The sequence below is a fragment of the Canis lupus genome, chromosome 7 (genome assembly GCF_011100685.1).
Source record: "Canis lupus familiaris isolate Mischka breed German Shepherd chromosome 7, alternate assembly UU_Cfam_GSD_1.0, whole genome shotgun sequence".
Classification (NCBI taxonomy): domain Eukaryota; kingdom Metazoa; phylum Chordata; class Mammalia; order Carnivora; family Canidae; genus Canis; species Canis lupus.
The window spans coordinates 41,735,733-41,748,900 of NC_049228.1; the positions used below are offsets into that span (position 1 = coordinate 41,735,733).

At 56.9% G+C, this 13,168-nt stretch overlaps 2 protein-coding genes across 5 annotated transcripts; both read right to left on the reverse strand.

Annotated features, from left to right (window-relative positions):
• Positions 1-2,413: 2,413 nt before the first annotated feature.
• Positions 2,414-8,345, reverse strand: RAB25 (RAB25, member RAS oncogene family). The gene is made up of 5 exons (NM_001313865.1): positions 8,044-8,345; positions 5,195-5,390; positions 3,815-4,008; positions 3,169-3,249; positions 2,414-2,772 (listed from the first exon to the last, which is right to left on the reverse strand). The coding sequence occupies exons 1-5, from the start codon at positions 8,084-8,086 to the stop codon at positions 2,645-2,647; spliced, it is 642 nt and encodes a 213-aa protein (NP_001300794.1). The 5' UTR covers positions 8,087-8,345; the 3' UTR covers positions 2,414-2,644.
• Positions 8,346-10,272: 1,927 nt separating this feature from the next.
• On the reverse strand, positions 10,273-13,003 carry LAMTOR2 (late endosomal/lysosomal adaptor, MAPK and MTOR activator 2). 4 transcript variants are annotated; one of them, XR_005362366.1, is made up of 6 exons: positions 12,793-13,003; positions 12,470-12,632; positions 12,130-12,196; positions 11,625-11,778; positions 10,681-10,770; positions 10,412-10,456 (listed from the first exon to the last, which is right to left on the reverse strand). XR_005362366.1 is itself a non-coding variant. In XM_038543063.1 (5 exons), exons 1-5 carry the CDS (start codon positions 12,858-12,860, stop codon positions 10,386-10,388), a joined length of 459 nt encoding a protein of 152 aa, XP_038398991.1. In that variant the 5' UTR covers positions 12,861-13,001; the 3' UTR covers positions 10,273-10,385. The 4 variants fall into 4 exon arrangements, 3 of the variants coding, with proteins under 3 accessions (XP_038398991.1, XP_038398994.1, XP_038398993.1); XM_038543063.1 differs by lacking the exon at positions 11,625-11,778 and having other exon boundaries at positions 10,273-10,456; positions 12,793-13,001; XM_038543066.1 differs by lacking the exons at positions 11,625-11,778; positions 12,130-12,196 and having other exon boundaries at positions 10,273-10,456; positions 12,793-12,992.
• Positions 13,004-13,168: the final 165 nt, after the last annotated feature.

Genomic DNA, 13,168 nt, shown 5'->3' on the forward strand with positions numbered 1-13,168 from the left:
CATCGAGGGCCCCTGGGTCCAGTAGAATGTATAAAAGTTGTAACGAAAAGGAAAGTAGATGAGGGAAGCGGTCAAGTCCACCCTGCATGTGAGGAATCCCCCCCCCCCCACGTCTCCAGGTACCAGGGTGGGAGCAGGATGCTAGTTCGGGTCGGACCTTCCAGTCTGCTGGGGTCGATTCTGAGAATCCTTGGATTTTTGAATTGTAGGACAAATAGATGAGGGGCTCGGTCCCCAGGGTCTTTGAAAGATGGACACTGATCATTTCAGCTGCACAGGAGCTGGATGGGGCCAGCAGAGAGAGTGAGTGTGGTTGCCTGCACCCCTGTGCCTGGGGGCCACCACCCTGTCCAGCCCTGGTTTCTGCAGAGCAGTCTTTACTCCAAAATGCTGTGTCCTCTTGGGGCTCTCTGGGACAGTGGAGGCTGCTCAGTTCAGACCCTCCGGGGCCTACTTCTCCCAGGCCCCAGGGAAGTTCTCCTTGAAGTGTGACCTTAATCTACCCCAGCACGGATTGATTCAAGAGCCTGGTGGGTCATTGTAGAAACAGACACGCACATACTTCCCACTTCCTCAGAGCTTCAAGAGGACTGAGGGGATCAGTCCCCTGTCCTTGTTCCCACCCATTTGGGCCTTTTGGCCTCTGCAGCAGTGGTGAGGTAACAAAGATAATGGCTCTTTAAAGCATGACTGTGCTCTCCGGGTTGCTTTATTGTTTCATAGAAGTTAGACTCCAAGAAGGACTTCCCACCCACCAGGTACCGCGGAGATGCTATCCTTGGAGGCCTGGGAGAACAGGGCCCCCAGCGATATGAAGGCAGGGGCAGGGCAGCAGGGACTTTGGGGGACCCTGCCCCTAACCCTGTGTTTCAGTCCATTTCAACCTGTAACTGTCTGGGTCGGGGCCACCCATGTGCCCTGGCCTGAGGGCACTTGTCACCCTTCCCTCAGAAAACTAGGGAGCTTGGCTTTTGCATGTGAGGAATCAACTAATGTTTTTTAGCACTTGCCTTCAACTGGCCCTGGCTCAGGGCGGGTGCTCCCTGGTGGGGATGCGGGATGCGGGATGCAGGATGCGGGATGGGATGTGGAGCAGGCTTGTTCCACCACACCTGAGACTCCGTCCTGTGCCCCTCCATGGCCCTAGGCCCCAAACACATCTCCCTCTTCCTGATTTACTCTTCTCACCCCACCTAGGGAGATCCCCCCCCCTGCTCTTTTTGTCCTAGAAACCCCGCTAGTTTGGGAAGGTAGAGTCTGGGGGGGGGGGACTTCCCCTTCCTGCTGGAGGGTGCGGGTGGGGTAGGGTGGGAGGGAGACGGCCCTGGGGCAGGGGGATGGTCTCTCCACTGTAGAAAGTAGAGTAGGATTGTGGTCAGACTTAATTTGAGGCATCTAGTGAAGATACACACAAATCCATCAAGGAAAAAGTTTTCAAAAGCAAAATAAAGGCGGGAAACAAAACGGACCCATGAATAATCGAGTCAAAGTGATGTTGCACAAAATGCAAAGAAACCAAGAAGGGGGAGGGTTAATGTATTAAATGTGCTATTAAGAACTTAATTTTATTAAAAGTATTATTAATTAAGGCTCTAGCCTCTCTGTGCACACGCTGGTCTGAGCCCTGGCAGGTGGGGCAGAGAGGGGGCCCCTGGGGAATTGCAGCTGGGGGGGGGGGTTTCTCCAGGGTGACATGGGCCCCCCACCCCAGGCAGGACCCTGTGCTCACATCTGTTCTCCACAGCTCCCTTCCTTCCTGAGTCTCCAGCTGTCCAATTCCCTCCCTTTTCTCCCCAGGTACTACCTTCTCTTGTTGGGGGCAGGAGGTTGCAGGATGTCCTGCAGCAGTGGGGAAGGCCAGGCGGGCCAAGGGGGACCCTGCCTGGACAGCGGGCTCCACAGCAGAGTGCTGCTCCCCCCTCCCCGCCCATTCGTTCCACTGGACAGTCCCTCCCTACATTCCATGCCTCCTTCCTCAGGGCTCAGGCAGCACCCTGGCTAGGAGGCTTGGACCTTCTACCTCCTGGGTACATGCGCACAGGGCTGGCCCTGACCCCCCCATCTCCAACACCTTCCCCAGCCTCCTTCCCTCACCGCTGGCATTGGAGTGACCTCAGTTCTTGGCACCAGGGCCCTGGGCACCAGATGGTGCCTGCCCGGTGATTTCCTTTGTCTCTCCTTGCAGATCCCCCCTCCCATGTTTTCCCTCCCCCACCTGCCCTGGGGGCTGGCAGAGGGAAGGGTGGGCACGCACCCCCCCCTTGGCACCGTCCCCAGACCACAGGGCTCCAGAGGCAGCTGGCCCTGGGAGGTGGTGGGTGTTGGGGGGAGGATGGAGGTGGTGGGGAATAGGAACTCGGAGGGGCCAGAGGTGAAGGGAGGCATGTAGGAGAACCAGCAGGATGGCCAGACGTTGGTACAAAACACAGCTTTATTTGAAGGCCAAATCTGGGGTGGGCGGGGGGGGGAGCAGGTAATAGAAATGAGGGGGTTTGCAGGGAACATGAAGATAGAGCTCTGTGGGGCAGTGAGCAGGGAGCCAGTGTCTCTGACATCTGGAACCACAGAGCAGGAAAGGGTCCTGGGGCTGGGGTGGTGATGGGGCACCGGAAGCCAGTGGGGGCAGGGTTGGTGCTTGCCGGGGTCAGAGGCTGATGCAACAGGCCCTCTTCTGACCAGCGCCTGGTTCCTGCCCAGCCTGGGCACTGCCCAGAGCAATGGCATTGGTCCGGGTGCTGTTCTGCCTCTGCTTCGACACTTTGGTGAAGATCTCTGAGGGGGTGGAGGGCAGTGGCAGGGTCAGAAGCCTGAGAGCCCATGCTCCCCATACACACAGGACACTGCCTCGCTAAGCACAGGGTGTGACCACACTTGAAGGAGCTTTTGCTGGAAGGAAGCGGAGTTTGGGCACCTGCATCCCTTCTATTTACCTGGGTGGAGAAGGGTTAACACTCAGCTCCCTGGGAGGGATGGCCTTCTTGTTCCTTCCTCAGGCCTCACGCTTGGGGAGGGGTGCCCTACAGAGGCTTTGACGAGGGACTGGGGGCCCATGGATGGGCTGAAGAATCATCTAGGGTGCACAAGGGCTGGGTGTCTGCATTCCTATCACTGCCCACAGAGGCCTCGGGGATGGAATGGAGGTGCCAAATGGGAGGCAGGGGTTCTAACCTTTGAGGACTGTCTCGAAGGCCAGCTCTACATTGGTGGAATCCAGGGCCGAGGTCTCCAGGAATAGCAGCCCATTGTTTTCTGGCAGGAAAGGAAACACAATAATAATAACATTTACCTAATGTTTACTATGTGTTCACGCCTTGGTGTGTGTGGCTCACTTCATGTTTGAAACCACCTGTGAGGCAGCTTTGACCAAGAAGGCTTTTATACACGAGAGGAAGCTGAAGCACAGAGATTGAACAAAGGACTTGGGGCTGGCCAGGAGATGTGAGGCTGCACCACTGGACACCAGGGCCTGCATGCTTAGCCACTGCATCTTGCTGCTCTGACCCCAGAGGCCTCCTAGGGAAAGCATGACTGGAGACAGTTGTGGGGAGCGCACCTGCCACACTGCGGATCTCTTAGTCAACCACAAATAATTGCCCATAGAGACGATCTTAGGGCAAGTGGCAGGACATAACGAGGGACACAGGGTGACCGAAAGGAAAGGCCGGGAGCTCTAAGGAGAAGGTGAAGGCGGTAGGGGGTCCCACGGAGGATGTCCAGGCTGGGGTCCTAGGGTGGGAGCAGGGGCTGGGGTGGGGGAAGTTACACAGTTCAGATGCGGGGGGAAGGTTGGGGAGGACTGGGGGGGGGCTCTCACCTGCAAACATCCGGGCCTCTTCAGTGGGCACCTCCCGGGCCTGGTGGAGGTCACTCTTGTTGCCCACGAGCATGACAACGATAGTGGCCTCAGCATGGTCGTATAGCTCCTTCAGCCAGCGCTCCACCACGGCGTAGGTCTGGTGCTTCGTTAGGTCAAAAACCAGCAGGGCACCCACCGCACCACGGTAGTACCTGGGGTTGGGGTGGAGCGGGCGACTGAGGCAAGGTGAGAGAAGAGCCCTTGAGCCAAAACATCACAGATGAGCACCAGGGATGGAGAGATATGAACGCTGGGGTCCAGGGACCCAGATCGGGTCAGGGCAACTCAGGGCTCTGAGCCCGATGCTGAGCCCTCTAGGGCTACTGGTACTGGAGACTCAGAGCATCCCCCTCCTTCTCTGACTCCCTCCTGCCTTTCTAGCCATGGCTCCCTTAGGTGCTTTGCTCTGAAGTTAGCCCTCCCTGTCCACCCATGCGCACCTGAGCCCCAATTAACACAGCCCCCTAGGGGCACACCTTCGGTGGGCTCATCCTCACATGGTTCCTGTGCCATGGTACCCTCTTCTGTCCTGTGGCCATCTCCCTAGAACTAGCTGAATGTCCACCCCATGTGGCAGTCCCTGAGCTGACCATCTGAGACGTCCCTGCAAGCATCCAGTCTCACTCCCGGAGGTACTTGGGGCTCCTTCACATTGTGATAACTCATTCTTCCCATTTTAGCAACATGTCAGCTGAGGCTCAGAAGCGCTTGGTGACCAGTCTGGGAGCCATGAGTGTGTGTTTGACTGAAGCCTTGGGCTCCTGCTTGCTGTTCCTCAGCAGGTGCTGTCCCCAATCACACACATAGACCACCATCCTCACACATGGCCTGACGCTCCCTGGGAATTGTTCTGCATGGCCATCAGGAGGCAGAAAGTCCTCTGTCCCCTCTGAGTGTTTGTAAGATGCTGCTGAGGGGTCCAGCCCCCACCAGGTTCATGGGGAAATGGCAAAGGATGCTGAGCACAAAGCAGAAGTGAGGGCCCTCTTGGTCCCACAACCTACCCTATCCACAATCCTCCCTGACTTCAACTGCTTGAGCCCCAGGTTTTTGTATTAAGCAGGGATTAATTACAGCATCTTGGTCCCGTGGCACTTAGAAGGTGCCTCGTGCCTCCTAGGACATGTAGCAGAGGCTCAAGAAGTGGTCCAGCAGCTGCTGCTTTCCACCCTAGCAGTTGGTATCACTGGGTCTTGCCTCAGCCTGTGTGGTTTACAGCACCTGGGGCTCACAGGGGCCATGGAGCCCTGGGATCCCCTCAGGGAGACCATGGCCCCATGGCCTCTCCTCCAGGGACACCCCCTAATCCCCCCCAGCGCCCCCTGGCTCCAGGCTCACGCGGAGGTGATGGCTCGGTACCGCTCCAGGCCAGCTGTGTCCCAGATCTGAGCCTTAATGGCGGCCGTGCCCAGCATGACCGTGCGGGTAGAGAACTCGACCCCAATGGTGGTACGGCTGTCGTGGCTGAACTCGTTGCGTGTGAACCGGGACAGCAGGTTGGTCTTCCCCACGCCTGACTCGCCGATCAGCACCACTGCAAGAGTGGAGACACAGGGCTGAGCTCGGAGTCTGCCCATCAGGAAAGGGAGCTGAGCCCAGGAAACTGAGGGGGGAGCCAGCCAGAAATTTCCAGACCTCCCAGGTGAAGGGCCAAGAGTTTGGGCTGCAGGCCTAGAAGGGTTCTTGGTCTGGTCTGTGGGGATGTGGCTACAGTCAGTCTGCATTTCCGGTGGTGGGGTGCCAGTATTCAGGGGCTATGAAGTTGGCAGGGCGCATGGAAGTGGACAGGGATGTAGGAGGTCTGGGGAGGGCACACGTTTCCCAACTAGGCAGTGTGACATTGTTGTGCCTGCTTGTGGCGAGCTGGGAGGACCTCAAGGTTCGGCACGTGTGCTGGAAGCCACTGTGCCAACACAAACGTGGGGGGGAAGCACGTTTGGCAGGTGACACATCGTGGGAGGGAGGGAAGCACTGGGGGTGTGCAAGAAGTTAGGATACAGTTGTCCCCAAGGAGGCACACAGTTAAGAACACGGGATGGGTGTCGGACAGGCCTATCCTGACATTCTTTTTCGTATGAAAAATGGCAGTAACAACACTATTTCACGGATTGTTGAGAAGTAAATGAGATACTGCCCCGGCTGTAGTGAGTGTAGAAGACTGTCACCATCAAGATTGCTCTGGGCAGGCTGGTGCTTTCATTGTCAGGTTTCCAGGGACCCGGATCCACCAGAGGGGCACTCAAAGAGCTTCTGGGCTGGTGGGCAACGTCCAGGGCCCAGCTGTCCTCACCACGGGTGAGCTGGGGGCTGCAGCAGGGCAATGGGGGCTGATGCAAGTACAACCAATAAGCTGTATGACGCTGAGTGAACGTCCAGGATGACAGGACAACTCCCAGGGTGGTTCTGGAAAAGTAGGCTGGTGCCCTGGGAGCCACATGTTCTAGGCTCTGGTCCCCACTCAGTCTCTCACTAGCTGGTGACCTTGAACATGTGGCTCAGCTTTTCAAGGTTCCAGTTTCCTTGTTTGTAAAATCTATAAAGCCCCCTGGAACTTGTGCAGGGCAGGAATGAATGGAGAGCAGGTGGGTGTGGGTGTGCATCCTGCCTCCCCGCGCTGGGAACTTCATCCCACCTCACCTCTGCCAGTGGGTGGGCTTCTAGCCCTGCCATCAGGCCCAAAATATGCTAAGACTTGGGTTTGAGTACTGACTTTTAGTGACCATTTGTCAGCCACTTGCTGTCAGTAAAAGGGAGACAGTAGGTGTTGATTGAGTACCTACTATGTGCAGGCACCATCCTGAAAGCCTTACACGAACTGACTCATTTAACCCCCAGCACAGCACCACGAGGCACGTACCACGGTCACGGTCATCCCATTTTTACAGCCGAGGAAAAGCAGGCACTTGGGGGAGTAGCAGCCGGCCTCAGACAGAGTGTGCTGCCCCTATCTGTGCTGAGGAAGGTGGAGCCTGTGGCCACGGGAGCACCACCAGCAGCCAGACTCTAGCCGCCAGCTCCCTCTGCCCCTGCCCTGGTGCACAGAGCTGCCTCGGCAGAGACCGTCCCTCTCAGGGTGGCCTGCTTCCAGCACTGCCCTTGGCTGAGGCTCTGTGACCCTGTGCAGCAGTTTGGTTTCTCCCCATTTCCTCTCCCTTCCTTTCACTGGTGCTGAGCCAGATGAGACTCCTTATGTTCCAAACTTAGTGTCTGCTTCTGGAGACCCCAACCTGCACGACTAATAGTGGACAGAGCTGGGATGGGAGCGGGGAGTCTGGCTCCTGACCACAATGCTTGCAAAGCGAGAGATACACTTTGGGGTTGTTCTGGTGACTAATGACTCAGGAAAGGGCAGTCACCAGTAGCAGCACAGCCCCAGTTTCCCCTTCCTGGGAGGGAGGGCTGAGCACAGGTGCCCCAACCGGAGTGGCTTGAGTTCTAGCCCCAGTGAGGGTGGGGCTTAGGCCAGGAGAGGCAGCGGGGTGGGGTGGCTGGACGGGGACTCACAGCTCTGCCAGTCCACCCCACCCAGAAGGAGCTGTGGAGGTGGGGGTGCTTGGGGGCTGGGGTCTACTGGGGTCCAACGCAGGGCCGAGGGAAAGGAGCAGGAGAGATGCATGCATACTTCCAGTGTCAGTCAAGTTGACCCTGCGCCCAATATCTGGGCCCAAAGAGGCTGCCAAGGGACAGCAGACAAGGCCCTAATCTTCGGAGTCCTCCAAGTTCTATTAGATCCTGTGCTCCATCTAAGCTATCTTCCCTGTCCTCACTGCAAAAGGGACAGAGCTCTCCTTTCTCTTCTTTCCTGCATGTCCACTGAGAAACAAGACTTTCTTCCTTTCAAGGCTATGCCCCCTCTTCTCAGGAGGGAAGTCCTCTCTGAAGTCTGACCTCAATCTCTTGTGCTGCAGTGGTTAACAGTTCCTAGGGACATGGCTTCCTTTGCGAATGGAGCAGAGGAGCCTAACTTGGCCCCACCCAGGACTGATCAACAGCATTATCTGCAGAAGCAAAGCATTCGAAGCAGCAGCTCCAGGACTTTTGCCCCAGTAACCAGACCCTCCCCCACTCCCTGCAGCTTCCTTTCTACTCCAAAGGAGTGAGGAGCCCTGAGAGGGTCCTGGTACCAGGTAAAAAGAGGAGGGGCACTCTGACTCAGTCAGTCTCTCTCTTTACAGACCCCAACTCACCCTTGAAGACAAAGTTATAATCTTCCTCGGTTCTGTTCCCCATCCTGGCTCTGCATGGAGGGTATAAGTGGCTTCGGAGGCAGGGGAGACACGTCTCAATGCCCTCAACCCTCAGCTCTCCAGAGACCCGGATCTGCTGCTCCACTCATTGGGGGTAAAGAAACCTCCGCAGGCTGTCTGTGGGCTTGAGGGCCGACTAGAGGCTAGGCAGGGCCTGGGAGGCTCAGCTCTGGCAGGTGGGGGTGCTGCAAGGAAGCCAAGAGAACGGAAGCTGAGAACAGGAAGAGCAGGCAGCAGAGACCTGGGGCCCAGGTGGGTGGAGAGAGGATGACGTCAGACAGGTTAGGCAGGTTGGGTGTCTGCTCTCAGCCGGTGCTCCCACGGTGGCCTGGCGGGCTGGGACAGGGAGGGGGGGCAGAAAGGATGACAGCGGGGGTGGGGGGAGCTGGGACAGGCCCAGGAGGACCTTCAGAGAGCCAGCTCTGGACTAACTGCATGGTGCTAGGGCTCCTGGGACCAGGGACCTACCTGAGCAGCCACCAGTGAGAAACAGCCTGTCAGGGAGCAGAAACCTGCTTGGCCTCCTGTTTTTCCTTCAGAGCCTCTGGTGGGGGGGTGACTGGGGGCACCAGGGGAAGGGCTGCTGGGGCGAGGGGCTGAGGCTGACAGGTGCCAATCCCCTTGCTACAGTGCAGAATTCTGGGAACCACGTCATGGTTCTGCCCCTCCCTACAGCCCAGGGCCTGGGATGGGCAGTGTTCCTCACCCTGGGTGGAGGAGAAACTCGAAACCCACCTCTCCCCTGGGATGGGTCCCTTCCTATGGTACTGGGCTAGGGGCTGCTAGCTCCCTGTCCAGACCTGCTCTAAGGATGCCGGGGAGGGGGAACCTGGAGCAAAAATGGACAGTTGGGGTGAGGAGTCTGAGTGTAGGCCAGGATCTGGAGATGGACGCCTCCTAATACTCCCTCCCCAACATCCAGGTCTCCAGAGCCATATTGACTGCAAAGGGCTTCAAGATTGGAGGGTCTATGTGAGTGGGGGTGGCCCCTCTAGACAGCTGTGCACACTCTCACCCACAAGAGCAGAAAAGGCATCTCCCCAGGTTGGGGCTGAAGGTCACTAGACTTGCAGGGCCCTTTTTCTCTGCCCAATACAACCCCCAACCAGTCCCCCACCGGTCCCAGCTCCTCTGCAATCACTCCCAAAGGTGTGCCATTCAGGTGGGCAAACACTTGCTCACAGTGGCAGGGCCCAGATGCTCCTATAGCTGAGAGGCCGAGGGCGCTGAGGCACTACCACTGAAATGACGTGGCCATCAGAGGGCAAGGGAAGAGGTGGGCCTTCAGGACTCTCCTGAGCAACCCTTGCTCCCTGCCACCTCCCTGGGCTCCTCCCGTTCAAGAAGATAGTCATCAGGGGCTCCTGGGTGGCTCAGTCTGCCTTCAGCTCAGGTCACGACTTGGGTCTTGGGATAGTGCCCTGCATCAGGTTCCCTGCTCAGTGGGGGAGTCTGCTTCTCCCTCTTCCCTCTGCCCTTTCCTCTGCTCGCACGCGCTCTCTCTCTCTCTCTCTCCCTCCAATATATAAACTCTTTTTAAGAAGTAAGTAAAATAGGGGATCCCTGGGTGGCTCAGCGGTTAGGCGCCTGCCTTTGGCCCAGGGCATGATCCTGGGGACCCGGGATTGAGTTCCACATCGGGCTTCCTGAGTGGGGCCTGCTTCTCCTCTGTCTGTGTGTCTCTGCCTCTCTATCTGTGTGTTTCATGAATAAATAAATAAAATCTTTAAAAAAAAAGAAGAAGAAGGGCAGCCCCGGTGGCGCAGCGGTTTAGCGCCGCCTGCAGCCCAGGGTGTGATCCTGGGGACCCAGGATCAAGTCCCACATCAGGCTCCTTGCGTGGAGCCTGCTTCTCCCTCTGCCTGTGTCTCAGCCTCTCTCTCCGTGTGTGTGTCTCTCATGAATAAATAAATAAAATCTTTAAAAAAAAAAAAAAAAAAAAAAAGAAGAAGAAGTAAGTAAAATAGGGACGCCTGGGCAGCTCAGTGTTTGAGTGTCCGCCTTTGGCTCAGGTTGTGAATTCAGGGTCCTGGGATCGAGTCTTGCATTGGGCTCCCCACAAGGAGCCTGCTTCTCCTTCAACCTGTGTCTCTCATGAATAAATGAAATCTTAAAAAAAAAAGTAAGTAAGTAAAATAAGTCTATTTTTAAAAAAGAGCAGTCACCACATAAGATAGGAGTTACAGTTTATTCTTGGAAAAAACAAAGTACCCCCCAACCCAGAAAGGTTCCCAAGGGGGCCCTGCCCCTGTAAATGTTCATTTATCTTTTTGACCCCAGCTTCAAACAAGGATCATTACGATGCTGCTACTTGGGTAAGAGGCTCCTCCAGGTATTGCACCAGGGCCTGGGCCTGCAAGAGGGGAAGAGAAATCAGGACCGTACGCGGCCTGCCACTAGAGGGACCCCCAATGCAGACCCACTCCTGGCTGAGCACCCCGCTCCCACCCACTCCTAGGGTCAGTCCACAGCCAGTGACGGTCATGAGAGGACTCCAGGACTGTGGTGAGGTGGGAGCGGGCAGCCAACAGCACAAAGGCTAGGCCCACGGTTGTCGAGGATCGGGCACCTACGCACCTTGGCCTTGAGCATTCCGAAGCCCACTGTCTCCTTGGCGTACATACACAGCAGAAGGTTGGCCACCCGGGTGATGGCAACGCGGCCCTCCTGGTGGGGGTGACATTGTGGGATATGATGTCCTGCTTGGCACCCTTAGCCCTCTTTCCCCAAGAGGTCCTCTTCAGAGAGACTACCTTCTTCCTTCCATGCCCTGGGCATGGCAGGAACTTCAGAGGAGGGGCTCTGGCCACAGCCCTGGACGTGGGGTCCTGAGCTCAGACTCCAGCATCAGCACAGCGTCTAACTAACCAGCTTTCCCCTGGAACACTCAATCCCCCGGACACTTGGTTTCTCTTTCTGTGATCCCTACCTCTTCCCAGTTGATGAGGGTGCTAGTACACAGGAGAGAGTTTCACAACTGCAAAGGGCTGTCCAAATGGGTGATGTTATTATTATGGGTTAACCCCAAAGACACTGTAAGGGGTGTGGGAGCAAATAGCCTAATGGATAGTTCTCTTTCCCATGGTAAAGTTTCTCAAATTGTAGATCTGACTCTTGGGTTCAATCAATTAAGGAGATGGATCAGCATTGAAAAGACGGGAAAGAGTGTATCACATGTTATAAGGGAAGTACTATTTTGTGAAACTTTTGTCTTAGCTGGGGGGCATGGGCTCTGACTGAAAAGGTGTTTCTTATGGCTGTGATGTGGACAAGGCCTTGGAAAGCTATTGCCCTATAGCACCAACTCTAGGTTAGGCACCAAATACGAGTCATCAACTGAAATGAAATGGCGTCTCTGGTCAGGTGTGGGGGGAGGATGAGGTTGGCAGCCCAGTTACAGTAGAAATCCTTGGGGGAAGAGTTCGCTCTTGGACCTTTTCAGTTTGTTTCAGCTAACTTTCATTAGGCCTCTGCTGTGTGCGGGGAACCAGGTACTGTACTCTCTGCCTCTCTGGCCTCACCTTCCCATATTCCCATGCTGTTCCAGCTACATCAACCTTGCCGATCCTCAAGCAGACGTCATTCCACCACAGGGCCTTTGCACTTGCTGTTCTGGGAAACATTCGAAATATTCTTCCCCTCGACAGCCACATGGCTTGCCAACTTCCTTCAGACCTTTAATGAAGTGTTGCCTTTTCAGTGACACTGTCCCTGATACACACCCCACCTCACTTATGTTTCCGGTAGCATGTTCAGTATCTAACACCCTACTGCTTTGACTTACATACATATTTTACAGCATATGTAAAACTGTAAGCTTCTGTAAGAAACTAGGGCTGCAGTTTTTGTTCGTCCTGTTTGCTACTTTGTCCCTAGTCCCCAGAACACCCCAGGGACCTAAACATTTGTTGGCCGAACAAATACAAAGGTGAATGAAACAGTTTCTGTTTCTGCAAATTCAGTCTAATGGCCACTTCCCCTTTCTGGACTTCGGTGCCTTCTTCTGTAAACTAGGGTCCGGCCTACCGTTTGGAGACTCTGGGGTGACAATGCAGTTCAGTTCACATCCTTTCGTCTGATGTTGAGACCCACCCTGTGAGCGCACACGCGTGTGGGGGTGAGATGCGGTAAGGAAGCTCAGAGAGCTGCAGTGGCCTGCCTGCCCAGGCTTCCACCGACGACCATGGCCGGCGGACCAGAAGCCCGGTCAGTACTAGGTGGCCGGCTCCCTCCTCACCACTGCTTGCTGCAGCAGACCAGCCCTCAGCCACCCTCGGAGATCCCGTCCCCGCCCCTCCAACCCCAGGATGCGGTCCAGGTGGCCCCATGGCACCCCTCGGGACAGGGGGTGGGCCCTGCTCCGTACCATGCAGTCCATGAGGATGAACTTGAGATTGTCTTCGTTAAACGCCTGGTTCCCGTTGCGGTCGTAGGCGGCCCAGATGTTGCTGGCGATGGCCGCGGTGACCCGGGCGTCCGTGTCCCCGTAGCCGGAGTAGGCCAGCAGGGACCCCTCATTATTCAGCAGCCTGGCGAGCGGCGGCAAGGGATACAGATGGGCTGGGGGCGGCGACAAAGGCGGCTGCGCTCTCAGCCCGCCTCCCGCCGGGCGCCTCGAGAAAGCGGGGGTCAGGGCAGAGCGCGCCCCCCAGACCCTCCCTCCCCGGGGTCCTCCCCGGTCGCACTCACAGCGTGCTCTGGACACCGCCGGTGTTGGCCTGGCTCAGCACCTGGGTCAGAGCCTTGGGACGCAGCATGCCTGCGGCTCCCAGGTCTGGGCTTCCACGCCAGCCCCTGAGCTGCCTCCCGCGGGCCTCCGCGGGAGCCTCCCCGAACTCCGGAGGTCCCGGCCGGGCTCGGGGGCGGCGACGCAACGCCGCCACGCCATTCCGCCGCGGGGGGCGCCGGGACTTGTAGTTTCATGCGGCCTCGCGGCGCACCCCGGGAAGTGTAGTTCGCCTTTCCAGGGGAACCACGCGGTGGTGGTGGGGGGCGGGAAGAGCGGGAGCGAAAGGACCTGGCAGGACTGGAAGGACGTTTAACACCCCCTACCCCCATCCCGGGG